This window comes from Hydra vulgaris, chromosome 15, assembly GCF_038396675.1.
Source record: "Hydra vulgaris chromosome 15, alternate assembly HydraT2T_AEP".
NCBI lineage: Eukaryota > Metazoa > Cnidaria > Hydrozoa > Anthoathecata > Hydridae > Hydra > Hydra vulgaris.
In genome coordinates, this window is record NC_088934.1 from 26,816,351 (window position 1) to 26,833,530 (window position 17,180).

The 17,180-nt window shown below is 28.0% G+C and overlaps 1 protein-coding gene across 3 annotated transcripts in view; it reads left to right on the forward strand.

The window, feature by feature from the left end:
* LOC136092418 (neurogenic locus notch homolog protein 1-like) overlaps positions 1 to 17,180 on the forward strand; it is a 69,412-nt gene that overhangs the window by 51,274 nt on the left and 958 nt on the right. The window contains exons 1-3 of one of the 3 annotated variants that reach the window (XM_065820650.1): positions 3,527 to 4,067; positions 4,481 to 4,741; positions 4,942 to 13,073. In XM_065820650.1, coding sequence (XP_065676722.1) covers positions 5,794 to 13,073 — 7,280 coding nt within the window. In that variant the 5' untranslated portion in view covers positions 3,527 to 4,067; positions 4,481 to 4,741; positions 4,942 to 5,793. Of the gene's footprint in view, positions 1 to 3,526; positions 4,068 to 4,480; positions 4,742 to 4,941; positions 13,074 to 17,180 lie in introns of those variants that run through there. The other 2 variants (XM_065820648.1, XM_065820649.1) reach the window with 2 other exon arrangements.

Below are 17,180 nucleotides of genomic sequence, written 5' to 3' on the forward strand. Positions count from 1 at the left end.
CTGGAAGTGGATAAAAACAAAGTCCCTTCGCCGAAACGCGAAGATATGGTCAAAATGCTTTTGTCTGCTTGGAGAGACTTTCCAGATGACTTTGCTAAGGCATTCAAAAAACTGTTCGTTACCAGTTCATTGGATGGATCGGAAGATCACCTGGTCTCAGACAAACTGTTTGCACTGATCGGCAGTGACATGCAGACATTTCGAAAGAAGCTAACAGAATCACCTGTGTCAGTAAACCTGCAGTCGGTTATCAAGAACCTGACTCCACCGAAAGGTATTCGGAGAAACCACGAGGGTTTGGAATTGTTGGATTATATCGAGGACGATCGTTACTTATTAGAAGACGAAAATGGAAATGAAACTGATGGCACAAGTGATGAAAGTGGAAGTGATAGCGAACATAACAATGCTGAAACACAGCCTGATTTAACACCAACTGTGGCAGTTAAAGCTATAGCCAATCCTTCCAATACCATTCCATTACTGACTAATGTTTCAGATGATCCATTGATTAATAAGGACACAACGTTTTTTAGATGCACTGCAGAAGGTGTTTGAGGAAAATGAAACTAGTATTATTTTCAAGCCACATCTAAAAAAAATGAAATCAGCTTTTTACGAGGCTCGAAAAAGCGTCAAGAAACGAATAAAAGAGGCTCATGATAATACCGATGTTGAGCAAGAGGAAGAGGGTAACATATTTGACATTTTACAAAATATGTAAAGAGAGAAACTTATTTGAACTGGACTTCTGTTGATATTTCTTCTTTGGACTTTAGTACTTCTTTATTATATATTTACTTGTTTTCAGACACTAATATATATGTTAATAATTAACAAAAACATTACTTAGTTATTGCTTTAAGTATTTAAAAAAGTCGAAATTTTCCAAACCCCCCGCTTATTCCAGCCCCCCTGTTTATTAGGTTTTAGTGATATTTCTAACTCCTCCCCCCCTCCCCCGCTTATTCCAACCCCCCCCCCCTCCCCTCCCTTCTATTAGGCACCAAAGAGTAGTTAACAAATGATTTATTACTTTTAAATATTTAATATAAATATCTTTTTGTTAATATACTAATATTATCATTATATTGTATAATACAATATAATATATTTTATAATATAATATACAATATGATATATATGATACAATATAATATATTGTTATATTATTTTAAATAATATATTTATAGAAATATGATAACAACTAAAAAATTTTATGGTAATCAAAACAGAAACAACCACAGAATACCTATTCAAGTACAACCAATAAGAGATTTTGATAATAGTAACAATGATGAATATAGTACTAAAAGCGAAATTGATGCAAATGACATAAGTGATATTCTGCATGAATCAGAATCAAGAATTGTGGAAAGTTCAGATGAAGAAACTAATGCTCTTGATGTTAACAACCATATATTCAGATGGCGTAAAAGAGTTCCACATGAAATAAATACAAAGTTTATTGGACAGGGATATCCACCTCCACCTGATCCTGTACTTACACCAAACCAATATTTCAAAAAAATGTTTGATGATAACATTATAGAACAAGTTGTAATTAATACTAATATTTTTAGTGTCCAACAAAAAGGCAAATCTATAGCTGTAACTCATCATGAGATTAAAATATATATTGGGGTTCTTATAATTCGTATTTCTTGTGTAGCTGAAGCTATGACATTAAAAAAGTTTGAAGAAATAAAAAAAATTTCTTCTTTTTAATGATAATAGTAGTTATCTTTCAAAAGAACATCCTGAACATGACAAATTATTTAAAATTCGACCAATAATTGACGCTGTTTTACAAAATTGCAAAAAAAATACCTCAAGAAGAAAGACATTCTATTGATGAGCAAATTTTACCAACTAAAGGTTGTTCATCCTTAAGACAGTACTCTCCAAATAAGCCAAATAAACGGGGGATAAAAGTCTAGGCTAGATTTGAAGTAAATTGTGGCGCAATAAATCTAGAATAGATGAAGTTCCTAGCATTTTGATGGGTGGAAATGTTGTGTATCGTTTAACTCGAAGTTTGCCACCTGGTTTAAATCACAAAGTATTTTTTGATAACTATTTTTCATCAGTAAATTTAATGCTGAAGCTCAAAGATGATAGTTTATGGGCAATACAAGCTATTCGAAAAGATCGATTAAAGGGAGCTATTGATCATCTGAAAAATGATAATGATCTTAAAAAGCAGGGAAAAGGAAAATTTGATTTTGTTGTTGATGCAAATTCTGGAGTATGCATTAGGGTGGAGCGATTTTCATAGCAAAAATAAAAAAAAGTTTAAAAACCAATATTACTGAGACACGAATCAATGTCTATTAATTATAAAAGTAAAAAAATATTTTTTGATTTTGATGAGATCTTGAGGGTCCTCTTTGGAATTTAAATTCTTGACAGGTCCTAATATTTTTGAATTTTTTTTTTTCTAAACCATATCAACCTTGGACTCAAAAAAAGCAGAAAAAAATGCTTGTTTCATAAATAATAATATTATTAAAAAAATTTTTTAGTGAAAAAAATACTTGCAAAAATATACCTTAAAACCCCCGTTTTGTTGAGGACGGGGGTTTTTAATGAAAAAAACAACTCTACTTTTTTAATTTTAATTTTTTAATAAAAACAAATATTATTTTCAAAATCAGCATATTATTTTGCTTCTTTTAAGTATCAAGTTGATATAGTTTAGAAAAAAAAAATTTAAACAATATTAGGACTCATCAAAAATTTAGAATCCAAAGAGGAACCTCAAGAACTCATCTAAACTAAAAAAAAAAGAGTAAGGTTCTTTTTTCACCAAAAGATATTGATTTGCTGCTCAGGCAAATCAAATTTCAAAAATTTTCAAAATCGCTCCACCCTAGTATGCATTGTTAAATGGTATGACAATAACATTGTTCAGTTAATTTCAAACTTTGTTGCGTGTGACATGGGAAACAATGCTCGCGGGTGGTAAAAAAAACAACAAGAAATTCATTGAAATTAGTAGACCAAAAGTTGTTGAAATATATAATGGTTATATGGGAAGTGTAGACTTATGTGATATGCTTTTGAAGTCATGTAGGATTAAACAACGTACAATAAAATACTATATGCATATATTTTACTATTGTATTAGTATAACTTATACTAATACAATAGTAAAATATATGCATATAGTATTTTATTGTACGTTGTTTAATCCTACATGATTTTTTTTTGCAATATTTTGCTGTTCCATGTGTCGGCAATAAATTAACCAATTGTTACTTATACTTATACTATAAGTATAAGTAACAATTATAAATAACAGTAAATTAACCAATTGTTACTTATACTTATACTATAAGTATAAGTAACAATTATAAATAACAATAAATTAACCAATTGTTACTTATACTTATGCTATAAGTATAAGTAACAATTATAAATAACAATAAATTAACCAATTGTTACTTATACTTATACTATAAGTATAAGTAACAATTGGTTAATTTATCGCCGACACATGGAACAGCAAAATATTGCAAAAAAAAATCAGCTCTCTTTAGTGCAATTTCAATCCAAAATTGGGGATAGTCTTATTAAAGCTGGAAAATTACTCAGTGACATAACTAAATGTGCTGGAGGTCGACCATTTATTAATGCCACAAAACCTCCATTAAAAAGAAGACCACCAACTATTAATATCCCTGCTCCCGATATAAGGTTTGATATGCATGGACATTTTCCAGTCTTTCAAGACAAGCAAAACCGTTGTAGAAATTGTGAAAGAGGATATAGCTTTTTGCAATGTTCAAAGTATAAAGTATATCTGTGTTTGGTGAAAACTCGTAACTACTTCAATGAATTTCATTAAGTTGAATAATTTATGAGAGTACATAATAACTATATCAAGTTTTTTCACCAAATACTTGTAAATAATAACATGTTATGTTCAAATGCTTAATAATTTTTGTTCTATTGTATTATAATATGAATTGAGTATATAAATCAAACATTAACAGCAAAAGTTGCTATTTAATCATAATAAATTTTGGTCAAACAAAGGTCAAGATATCGAATATGCTAAAAAAGTAAATTTATTATATTTTTTAAACAAAAAATTCAATTTTCAATATTTAAATTATATAACAGCTTCATAATAATTAACCAGTATCTAATCACATATTAATTGTATTTTGTTATATATAATATAAAAGACTGATAATAAATACTCCGTTAATGGGCAGTGTTGTTCAGCAACAACAATTTGAAATAACCATGTAATGTGTCAGTTTTTCAAAACTTTTTTTTTAGATATTTACATATTAACCTCATAAAAAAACTTTAGCAGATTTTTTTTGTAACATTGCATCATAATTGGTGCATAAAAGGGTTAATCCAGTGGACTATAATTAGAAATTTGTGAAGTAGTGAAATTATTTATTATTATAAATAAAACTTAATAGTGCTTTTATTTTTAGTTTGTTATTGAAATTTTTTTTAGAACGTTACACCAAATGTGTTTGTTGAACTACTATTAAACAGTTTTAAAAATCCTGAAGGCTTCGATTACAAGGGAAATTATTGTGATTTTGGAATACAAAATTACTGTGACACAGAGTTTAAAATATGCCTTGGTCTTGATAAGTATGGATGTGTAGAATTTAACCCAAATAAAACATTCACAAATACTAATAGTATCGACTTTACATCAGAAAAAAATGAAAATAAACTTTTTGTTCAAGAATTTAAAGAAACATATCAAGTAAGTAAAGATTGATTAGTGTTAATATTAGTGTTAATATTACATGTTGTGACAAAAGTAATTAATGTCTCTTTATCTTGTCACAAGTTTTTACTTATTTTAGCAATAAGTAAAGTAATTTATTTGTAAAGTAAGTTTATTTATTAAAAACAAAAATAAATTCTCACTTTTCATGTCACTAATATAAAATACTATTTTAGGGTAAAATTTTCATAAATATTGAAGTGAATGACAATGATCTAATCAATAACGATTTAATTGATCAATTTACTAATATAGTGAATATAAATGCGTCACATTCAATAGTCAAAATTACTAATAATAAAGGCAAACATAATGCAAAGACTAAATCAACTATTGATTACAGTATTAGAGTGTATTGTTCAAAAAATTATTTTGGAAAAGATTGCAATAAGTATTGTGAAGTAGAAAGCAGTTCAAACTTTACTTGTAATAATTTAGGTGAAAGAGTTTGCAAGTTGAACTGGTTCAACAATAATTGTACTGTTTTTTGTCAACCAAATAAAAATAAAATATATAAATGTGATCAAAAATCTGGTGATAAAATATGTTTTTCCAATTATTATGGAAAAGAGTGTGATAAATACTGCGACAATAAAGCCATAAACTATATATGCAATAATGTTACAGGTGAAAAAATATGTAAACCTAATTTTTTTGGCAAAAATTGTGAAGTATTTTGTGATGTAACTGCAACAAATTATTACTGTAACAAAACAAATGGAAATATAATCTGTAACAAGAACTATTTCGGAAAAAACTGCAAATTTTGTGAAGATGACGCACTTGATAAAAAGTATACATGTAATACTATAACAGGAGAAAAAGAGTGCTACAAAAACTATTATGGACCAAACTGCACTTATTGCAATAATAATACAACTTATAATAAAAGTAAAAACTATAAATGTAATAATTTAACTGGTTATAAAGAATGTTTTTCAGACTTTTATGGTGAAAACTGTTCAACTTATTGCTCAGCTAAGAATAAAACTTCTAACTATATTTGTGATAAAATATCTGGTAAAAAAATGTGTTTTAATGATTATTATGGAAAAGACTGTTCTGTTTATTGTAACACAAATAACAACACTGCAAATTATATTTGTAACAATTCTACAGGAGAAAAAGAATGTCTTCCTGACTATTATGGTAAAAACTGTTCAACATTCTGTTCCACTAACAAGGAAACTTCTAATTATACTTGTAATGAAATAACTGGTGAAAAATTGTGTTTTAATGATTATTATGGAGAAAACTGTTCTGTTTACTGCAACACAAATAACAACACTGCAAAATATATTTGTAACAATTCAACAGGAGAAAAAGAATGTCTTCCTGACTATTATGGTAAAAACTGTTCAACATTCTGTTCCACTAACAAGGAAACTTCTAATTATACTTGTAATGAAATAACTGGTGAAAAATTGTGTTTTAATGATTATTATGGAGAAAACTGTTCTGTTTACTGCAACACAAATAACAACACTGCAAATTATATTTGTAACAATTCAACAGGAGAAAAAGAATGTCTTCCTGACTATTATGGTAAAAACTGTTCAACATTCTGTTCCACTAACAAGGAAACTTCTAATTATACTTGTAATGAAATAACTGGTGAAAAATTGTGTTTTAATGATTATTATGGAGAAAACTGTTCTGTTTACTGCAACACAAATAACAACACTGCAAATTATATTTGTAACAATTCAACAGGAGAAAAAGAATGTCTTCCTGACTATTATGGTAAAAACTGTTCAACATTCTGTTCCACTAACAAGGAAACTTCTAATTATACTTGTAATAAAATAACTGGTGAAAAGTTGTGTTTTAATGATTATTATGGAGAAAACTGTTCTGTTTACTGCAACACAAATAACAACACTGCAAATTATATTTGTAACAATTCAACAGGAGAAAAAGAATGTCTTCCTGACTATTATGGTAAAAACTGTTCAACATTCTGTTCCACTAACAAGGAAACTTCTAATTATATTTGTAATGAAATAACTGGTGAAAAATTGTGTTTTAATGATTATTATGGAGAAAACTGTTCTGTTTACTGCAACACAAATAACAACACTGCAAATTATATTTGTAACAATTCAACAGGAGAAAAAGAATGTCTTCCTGACTATTATGGTAAAAACTGTTCAACATTCTGTTCCACTAACAAGGAAACTTTTAATTATATTTGTAATGAAATAACTGGTGAAAAATTGTGTTTTAATGATTATTATGGAGAAAACTGTTCTGTTTACTGCAACACAAATAACAACACTGCAAATTATATTTGTAACAATTCAACAGGAGAAAAAGAATGCCTTCCTGACTATTATGGTAAAAACTGTTCAACATTCTGTTCCACTAACAAGGAAACTTCTAATTATATTTGTAATGAAATAACTGGTGAAAAATTGTGTTTTAATGGTTATTATGGAGAAAACTGTTCTGTTTACTGCAACACAAATAACAACACTGCAAATTATATTTGTAACAATTCAACAGGAAAAAAAGAATGTCTACCTGACTATTATGGTAAAAACTGTTCAACATTCTGTTCCACTAACAAGGGAAATTCTAATTATATTTGTAATGAAATAACTGGTGAAAAATTGTGTTTTAATGATTATTATGGAGAAAACTGTTCTGTTTACTGCAACACAAATAACAACACTGCAAATTATATTTGTAACAATTCTACAGGAGAAAAAGAATGTCTTCCTGACTTTTATGGTAAAAACTGTTCAACATTCTGTTCCACTAACAAGGAAACTTCTAATTATATTTGTAATGAAATAACTGGCGATAAATTGTGTTTTAATGATTATTATGGAGTAAACTGTTCTGTTTACTGCAACACAAATAACAACACTGCAAATTATATTTGTAACAATTCAACAGGAGAAAAAGAATGTCTTCCTGACTATTATGGTAAAAACTGTTCAACATTCTGTTCCACTAACAAGGAAACTTCTAATTATATTTGTAATGAAATAACTGGTGAAAAATTGTGTTTTAATGATTATTATGGAATAAACTGTTCTGTTTACTGCAACACAAATAACAACACTGCAAATTATATTTGTAACAATTCAACAGGAGAAAAAGAATGTCTTCCTGACTATTATGGTAAAAACTGTTCAACATTCTGTTCCACTAACAAGGAAACTTCTAATTATATTTGTAATGAAATAACTGGCGATAAATTGTGTTTTAATGATTATTATGGAGAAAACTGTTCTGTTTACTGCAACACAAATAACAACACTGCAAATTATATTTGTAACAATTCAACAGGAAAAAAAGAATGTCTACCTGACTATTATGGTAAAAACTGTTCAACATTCTGTTCCACTAACAAGGAAACTTCTAATTATATTTGTAATGAAATAACTGGTGAAAAATTGTGTTTTAATGATTATTATGGAGAAAACTGTTCTGTTTACTGCAACACAAATAACAACACTGCAAATTATATTTGTAACAATTCTACAGGAGAAAAAGAATGTCTTCCTGACTTTTATGGTAAAAACTGTTCAACATTCTGTTCCACTAACAAGGGAAATTCTAATTATATTTGTAATGAAATAACTGGTGAAAAATTGTGTTTTAATGATTATTATGGAGAAAACTGTTCTGTTTACTGCAACACAAATAACAACACTGCAAATTATATTTGTAACAATTCTACAGGAGAAAAAGAATGTCTTCCTGACTTTTATGGTAAAAACTGTTCAACATTCTGTTCCACTAACAAGGAAACTTCTAATTATATTTGTAATGAAATAACTGGCGATAAATTGTGTTTTAATGATTATTATGGAGTAAACTGTTCTGTTTACTGCAACACAAATAACAACACTGCAAATTATATTTGTAACAATTCTACAGGAGAAAAAGAATGTCTTCCTGACTTTTATGGTAAAAACTGTTCAACATTCTGTTCCACTAACAAGGAAACTTCTAATTATATTTGTAATGAAATAACTGGCGATAAATTGTGTTTTAATGATTATTATGGAGTAAACTGTTCTGTTTACTGCAACACAAATAACAACACTGCAAATTATATTTGTAACAATTCAACAGGAGAAAAAGAATGTCTTCCTGACTATTATGGTAAAAACTGTTCAACATTCTGTTCCACTAACAAGGAAACTTCTAATTATATTTGTAATGAAATAACTGGTGAAAAGTTGTGTTTTAATGATTATTATGGAGAAAACTGTTCTGTTTACTGCAACACAAATAACAACACTGCAAATTATATTTGTAACAATTCAACAGGAAAAAAAGAATGTCTACCTGACTATTATGGTAAAAACTGTTCAACATTCTGTTCCACTAACAAGGAAACTTCTAATTATATTTGTAATGAAATAACTGGTGAAAAATTGTGTTTTAATGATTATTATGGAGAAAACTGTTCTGTTTACTGCAACACAAATAACAACACTGCAAATTATATTTGTAACAATTCAACAGGAGAAAAAGAATGTCTTCCTGACTATTATGGTAAAAACTGTTCAACATTCTGTTCCACTAACAAGGAAACTTCTAATTATATTTGTAATGAAATAACTGGCGATAAATTGTGTTTTAATGATTATTATGGAGCAAACTGTTCTGTTTACTGCAACACAAATAACAACACTGCAAATTATATTTGTAACAATTCAACAGGAGAAAAAGAATGTCTTCCTGACTATTATGGTAAAAACTGTTCAACATTCTGTTCCACTAACAAGGAAACTTCTAATTATATTTGTAATGAAATAACTGGTGAAAAATTGTGTTTTAATGATTATTATGGAGAAAACTGTTCTGTTTACTGCAACACAAATAACAACACTGCAAATTATATTTGTAACAATTCTACAGGAGAAAAAGAATGTCTTCCTGACTTTTATGGTAAAAACTGTTCAACATTCTGTTCCACTAACAAGGAAACTTCTAATTATATTTGTAATGAAATAACTGGCGATAAATTGTGTTTTAATGATTATTATGGAGTAAACTGTTCTGTTTACTGCAACACAAATAACAACACTGCAAATTATATTTGTAACAATTCTACAGGAGAAAAAGAATGTCTTCCTGACTTTTATGGTAAAAACTGTTCAACATTCTGTTCCACTAACAAGGAAACTTCTAATTATATTTGTAATGAAATAACTGGCGATAAATTGTGTTTTAATGATTATTATGGAGTAAACTGTTCTGTTTACTGCAACACAAATAACAACACTGCAAATTATATTTGTAACAATTCAACAGGAGAAAAAGAATGTCTTCCTGACTATTATGGTAAAAACTGTTCAACATTCTGTTCCACTAACAAGGAAACTTCTAATTATATTTGTAATGAAATAACTGGTGAAAAGTTGTGTTTTAATGATTATTATGGAGAAAACTGTTCTGTTTACTGCAACACAAATAACAACACTGCAAATTATATTTGTAACAATTCAACAGGAAAAAAAGAATGTCTACCTGACTATTATGGTAAAAACTGTTCAACATTCTGTTCCACTAACAAGGAAACTTCTAATTATATTTGTAATGAAATAACTGGTGAAAAATTGTGTTTTAATGATTATTATGGAGAAAACTGTTCTGTTTACTGCAACACAAATAACAACACTGCAAATTATATTTGTAACAATTCAACAGGAGAAAAAGAATGTCTTCCTGACTATTATGGTAAAAACTGTTCAACATTCTGTTCCACTAACAAGGAAACTTCTAATTATATTTGTAATGAAATAACTGGCGATAAATTGTGTTTTAATGATTATTATGGAGCAAACTGTTCTGTTTACTGCAACACAAATAACAACACTGCAAATTATATTTGTAACAATTCAACAGGAGAAAAAGAATGTCTTCCTGACTATTATGGTAAAAACTGTTCAACATTCTGTTCCACTAACAAGGAAACTTCTAATTATATTTGTAATGAAATAACTGGTGAAAAATTGTGTTTTAATGATTATTATGGAGAAAACTGTTCTGTTTACTGCAACACAAATAACAACACTGCAAATTATATTTGTAACAATTCTACAGGAGAAAAAGAATGTCTTCCTGACTTTTATGGTAAAAACTGTTCAACATTCTGTTCCACTAACAAGGAAACTTCTACTTATATTTGTAATGAAATAACTGGCAATAAATTGTGTTTTAATGATTATTATGGAGAAAACTGTTCTGTTTACTGCAACACAAATAACAACACTGCAAATTTTATTTGTAACAATTCTACAGGAGAAAAAGAATGTCTTCCTAACTATTATGGTAAAAACTGTTCAACATTCTGTTCCACTAACAAGGAAACTTTTAATTATATTTGTAATGAAATAACTGGTAAAAAATTGTGTTTTAATGATTATTATGGAGAAAACTGTTCTGTTTACTGCAACACAAATAATAACACCGTAAATTATATTTGTAATAATTCTACAGGAGAAAGAGAATGTCTTCCTGACTATTATGGTAAAAACTGTTCAACATTCTGTTCCACTAACAAGGAAACTTCTAATTATACTTGTAATGAAATAACTGGTGAAAAATTGTGTTTTAATGATTATTATGGAGAAAACTGTTCTGTTTACTGCAACACAAATAACAACACTGCAAATTATATTTGTAACAATTCTACAGGAGAAAAAGAATGTCTTCCTGACTATTATGGTAAAAACTGTTCAACATTCTGTTCCACTAACAAGGAAACTTCTAATTATACTTGTAATGAAATAACTGGTGAAAAGTTGTGTTTTAATGATTATTATGGAGAAAACTGTTCTGTTTACTGCAACACAAATAACAACACTGCAAATTATATTTGTAACAATTCTACAGGAGAAAAGGAATGTCTTCCTGACTATTATGGTAAAAACTGTTCAACATTCTGTTCCACTAATAAGGAAACTTCTAATTATACTTGTAATGAAATAACTGGTGAAAAGTTGTGTTTTAATGATTATTATGGAGAAAACTGTTCTGTTTACTGCAACACAAATAACAACACTGCAAATTATATTTGTAACAATTCTACTGGAGAAAAAGAATGTCTTCCTGACTATTATGGTAAAAACTGTTCAACATTCTGTTCCACTAACAAGGAAACTTTTAATTATACTTGTAATAAAATAACTGGTGAAAAATTGTGTTTTAATGATTATTATGGAGAAAACTGTTCTGTTTACTGCAACACAAATAATAACACCGTAAATTATATTTGTAATAATTCTACAGGAGAAAGAGAATGTCTTCCTGACTATTATGGTAAAAACTGTTCAACATTCTGTTCCACTAACAAGGAAACTTCTAATTATACTTGTAATGAAATAACTGGTGAAAAGTTGTGTTTTAATGATTATTATGGAGAAAACTGTTCTGTTTACTGCAACACAAATAACAACACTGCAAATTATATTTGTAACAATTCTACAGGAGAAAAAGAATGTCTTCCTGACTATTATGGTAAAAACTGTTCAACATTCTGTTCCACTAACAAGGAAACTTCTAATTATATTTGTAATGAAATAACAGGTGAAAAATTGTGTTTTAATGATTATTATGGAGTAAACTGTTCTGTTTACTGCAACACAAATAACAACACTGCAAATTATATTTGTAACAATTCAACAGGAGAAAAAGAATGTCTTCCTGACTATTATGGTAAAAACTGTTCAACATTCTGTTCCACTAACAAGGAAACTTCTAATTATATTTGTAATGAAATAACTGGTGAAAAATTGTGTTTTAATGATTATTATGGAGAAAACTGTTCTGTTTATTGTAACACAAATAACAACACTGCAAATTATATTTGTAACAATTCTACAGGAGAAAAAGAATGTCTTCCTGACTATTATGGTAAAAACTGTTCAACATTCTGTTCCACTAACAAGGAAACTTCTAATTATATTTGTAATGAAATAACTGGTGATAAATTGTGTTTTAATGATTATTATGGAGAAAACTGCTCAGTTTACTGCAATGCATTTATTGGATTGAATAATTTTACTGGAAATTTTTTATGTGATAATGTTACTGGGAGAAAAATATGTTTTTCCCATTACTACGGAGAAAATTGTACAACCTATTGTAATAATAATAGCAAAAGTTTTTATTGTAATAACGCCAATGGTCAAAAACATTGTTTTAAAGGCTGGTCCGGTGCAAACTGTGAAGTGTATGCAAAAGAGTTGTTTTTCAAATCTACCACTGGTTTGATTACACTGATATTTGTTCCACTTGCATTTTTCTTTATATTTGGATATTTTGTGTTTAATAGGTTAAGGTGGTTACTGTTTTTATTTTTTTTAGTTTTTTTTTTAATTTTTGTTATTTAATAGTTGTTTTAATTTCAATTTTTTATGACTTTAGTTTTATTAAATCAATAAAGTATTTTAATATTGTTCGCAAATGATATAATAACTAGAACATTTTTAAATAGAAATGATTTTCAATTAATATGAAATTAGTTGTTCTTTGCAAACAATTATTTTAAAAATAACATTTTTATAAAACAACCTTTTCTTATTCTTCTTAATTTATAATATGCAAAAATGTTTTTAAATGTTTTCTTCTTCTTTCTAAATAATGTTTTTTTAAAAGAAACATTTAACTTTAAAATATTTACCAGGACAGGTGGCAGTTGTTCAACATAAAAATAAAGTGCAAAAAAAATGTCTCACTTTTTCTATAATAATAAAAATTGATTTTTTTTATGTTGTTTCTTAGATTTAATGTTATTTATTGCATACTTAATCAAAAAAGTGCATGAGTGGTTATTTAATGACCGGTGTTGATATTTGACCCAGGCCAAGGCTGAGTTTAATTAAATATAGCCAGGGCCAGTTTTGTGACTGGGGCTGCATAAACAATTACACATCCTAAAGTATATTTTTTTTATTCAAAATTCATGTTATATTTTGTATATATATGCATATATAAACATTATTATGATCAACATGATCATCATAATCATCATTACCATCATGATCATTATCATCATCATCATCATCATCGTCATGAGGCTTTAGCTTTCCTCATTTATACTGTTTCTCTAATATAAACAATCTAGAGCATTTTCTTTCTTTAACTAAACCTCATTCATACAGTATATAAGGGACTCTAATCAAGTTTTCTTACTTCTACCATTACTATTACTGCCATTTTCTCCTGAAACTTCTGCCTCTCTAAATGCTGATACCCAAATCACTTTAATCTTCTCTAACAAACATTGTCCGATAAGACGATTTTTTTCTAATCTGTCTAAGACTATGCCTCTTTTTCTTGTCATGCTAGAGTCACATCACACATCTGATCATCTTCTATTTTGGCATATACTACACCATATAAATACTAAAGTCTGTATAAATATGAAAGGATTTTGTTTACTAGCATCTGAATAAACAGCAAAAAATATATATTTATACTCCTAATATGTATGCATAAAGCACATCTTGGATGCTTTTATTTCTTCTGGAATAAAAGCTTGGAAGCTTTTATTCCTTCTCTTCAATATTAAGTCAAGCCTCATTCTACTCTGCATTTTTTACCATCTTGAGCAGTTGCTTTATTAAACAGTAATTATTTTTTACAAGAACATGTCTCTTATAAACAAATGTCCTTTTATTATTGCAAGAAGCCAATATAAAAAAGTCCTGTCTGATGTTAATCTCTGTTACTCTAAGTTTACTAAATCTTGTATCTTATCTCAGATGTTAGGATCTAGAGACTTTTGGTAGAGACTGTTGGTCTTCAACAGTGTCATTAACTAAAGTAAGTCTAACATGTAATCTCTAATTCATGGGTCTGACTTTTTACTTCTCTCAAGAATAAGGCAAAGTTTTTTGCAAAAAAATCTTACTTTAATTCAACTCTTGAATCTAATGGTCACACTCCTCCTGCCAGTTGGACAGATTAATCCATTGTTAAACATTAAAATCACTATGGGTTCTAATGCTAAAGTTAATTCTCAATTAAACACTTCTACAGTTTGTGCTCCAGACAAGGTTTCCATGATATTCTTAAAAAAGTGTTTTCCAGAATTCTCTTTAATATTTGCTAAACTTTTAAAAGGTGCTAAATAAGTGGTTCCAATTTTTCAAAACTCTCGAAAACACTTTGACCTTTCCAATTATCCTACAATTGTTCTTCACTCTGTTATTAGTTTCTTTATATAAATTATTATTTTTTAACTGTGGTATCCTTAAAGTTATTTTAAGTAACTTTAAGGATACCACAAGTTCTATCTTTGCTCCTGTAATGTTTCTTATCTACGATAACAATCTTCATGAAAATTTTACATCTCAAGTACATCTATTAGCTAAGAACTCAACTTTATACCCTTGTCTTGACAAAAAAATCTTCACTTTTTGATTGCTTATAATAAGCGCCACTTTTTAATCTGATCTCTCTTCTGTAACAGCCTAAGGCTTGCAGTGGCTTGTGATTTTAAATTTTGTAAGGCAACAAAACTCATTTATTTACTGCAAAAATATATCACAATATTGTTAGCATTCCTATATTAACGAATAACAACCCTCTTACTCTCAGACAAAGCCTAATAGCACATTGTAAATGTAGTTAGACCTGCTTTATCTGTGAAGCTTGAACCACTCTCCCATTGTTGTAATGTTGCATTTCTTTCTTTTTTCTACAAATGCTATCATGGTTAATGTTCAAACAAGTTATCATCACTATTATGATAAACCAAAACTCATTCTTACTTGGCTTCTTATTCAACAAGTTGCATCCTTTTACTGTATCTGTCCCTTTATGTTATAAAAACATTTATTTAGTTTTTTGTCCTTGCACATCAAAAAAGTCTTTTAACTTCTTCCTAATCTTTGTATTTTCATTTTTAATACATACTGCAACTTTTAAAGTCTTCAGTTGACCGTTTTCTAGTATTTTAACCTGTCCTCTATTTTAAAGTAACTCATAACTTATTGTTTGTTTGTAATGACATAGTAAAAAGATCAGTGTTTGCTTGCAATCTTGTTGAAAGTAAATTAGAGTTTAAAAATATATAAATATATATTTAAAATTATAATGCAAAAAGTATTATAAGTTCTTTTCTAGCCCCGGCTATTAACCCCTGCTAAATCTTATAATATTGCCGGGGCGGGTTAGCAATAAGTCTCGTTTTTATCGGTCACTTATTATGAGTGGTTGCAGTGTAGTGTATTATACATTGACAAGTTGTAAAGTCATAAGGTTTTAATTCATTGTTTAAAGAAAATCGTAAAAATTTAAAAATTCTTAATTTTTTCTTAAAGTTTTTGTCATTAGTGAAAGAAAGAAAATTTATTTAAATAAAATCTTGTGTCATCACATCCTAGATGTGATGACACAAGATTTTATTTAAATAAATTTTCTGGCGGTTAAAAATTATAACAGATGTAATTTTCTGGCGGTTAAAAATTATAACAATTTGCAATCAGTGTATCACTTATTTATTTGTACTTTGTCTTCTGATATTAAAAATTAATTTTTTTATTAGAAACCGAAGTTTATTAATTTAATAACTTTTGGAAAATCTTAAACTGTTTGCAAAGTTTTTAATTTTATTTTTCTAATAAATAATAACTACCATTAATGCTTTAGTTTTTGGTCCTGCAATAAATTTTGTAAGGTGTAGATAATGTTTAAAAATTTTGTATACTTCAAAGATACTCATTATCGAAGAAATTTATCACATTCATAATTGTAACATTTATGATTTAAATTCATGGATGAATCTTCTAACAGATCATTTGTCTACTCCATTTAATGTAGAAAAAAATTTAGAATTCTTTTCTCATAATAGGAGATGTTTATGTTGATTACAAGGTTACTTATATAAAAGGTTCTCTCTACTTGCCATAGAAAAAGTACTGTCAACAGTAAAAAAAATGGTTGTTAAAATCATCAAAACATGTGAGCAACTTTCTAGACTTGGTTTGTTTAGAAACGGCTTTCTCAGAGATACCTACAGTGTTACCTACACTCTATAGCGTTCGTTTATTTATTTTGGTAAAAATATATAGTCATATTCAGGTCAGATCAAGTCGCCCTGCTACTGGCAACAAGTAATTGAGTGCAACCATTTTCATATGAGCTGGTGGTGCCTTGTAAACCTTGGATGGTAATTTTTCTTAGTGTTACAATAAAAATACCTAGTCCCAATCTGCAAAACAGGTTAACGCTAGAAAGGATATCAGGCTGAAAAATATAGCTTCAACTTTTTCTTTCTCATTTAAAATTTGGAAAAGTTTGTTTATTATTAATAGTATATATAATTTATAATTTTTCATAATTATATAAATAAATAGCATATAAGTAATAATAATATTTGTTTTAATTATAGTGTTTATATAATAAATCATTTTAAGATTTTTATAAGTTTAACTAATTT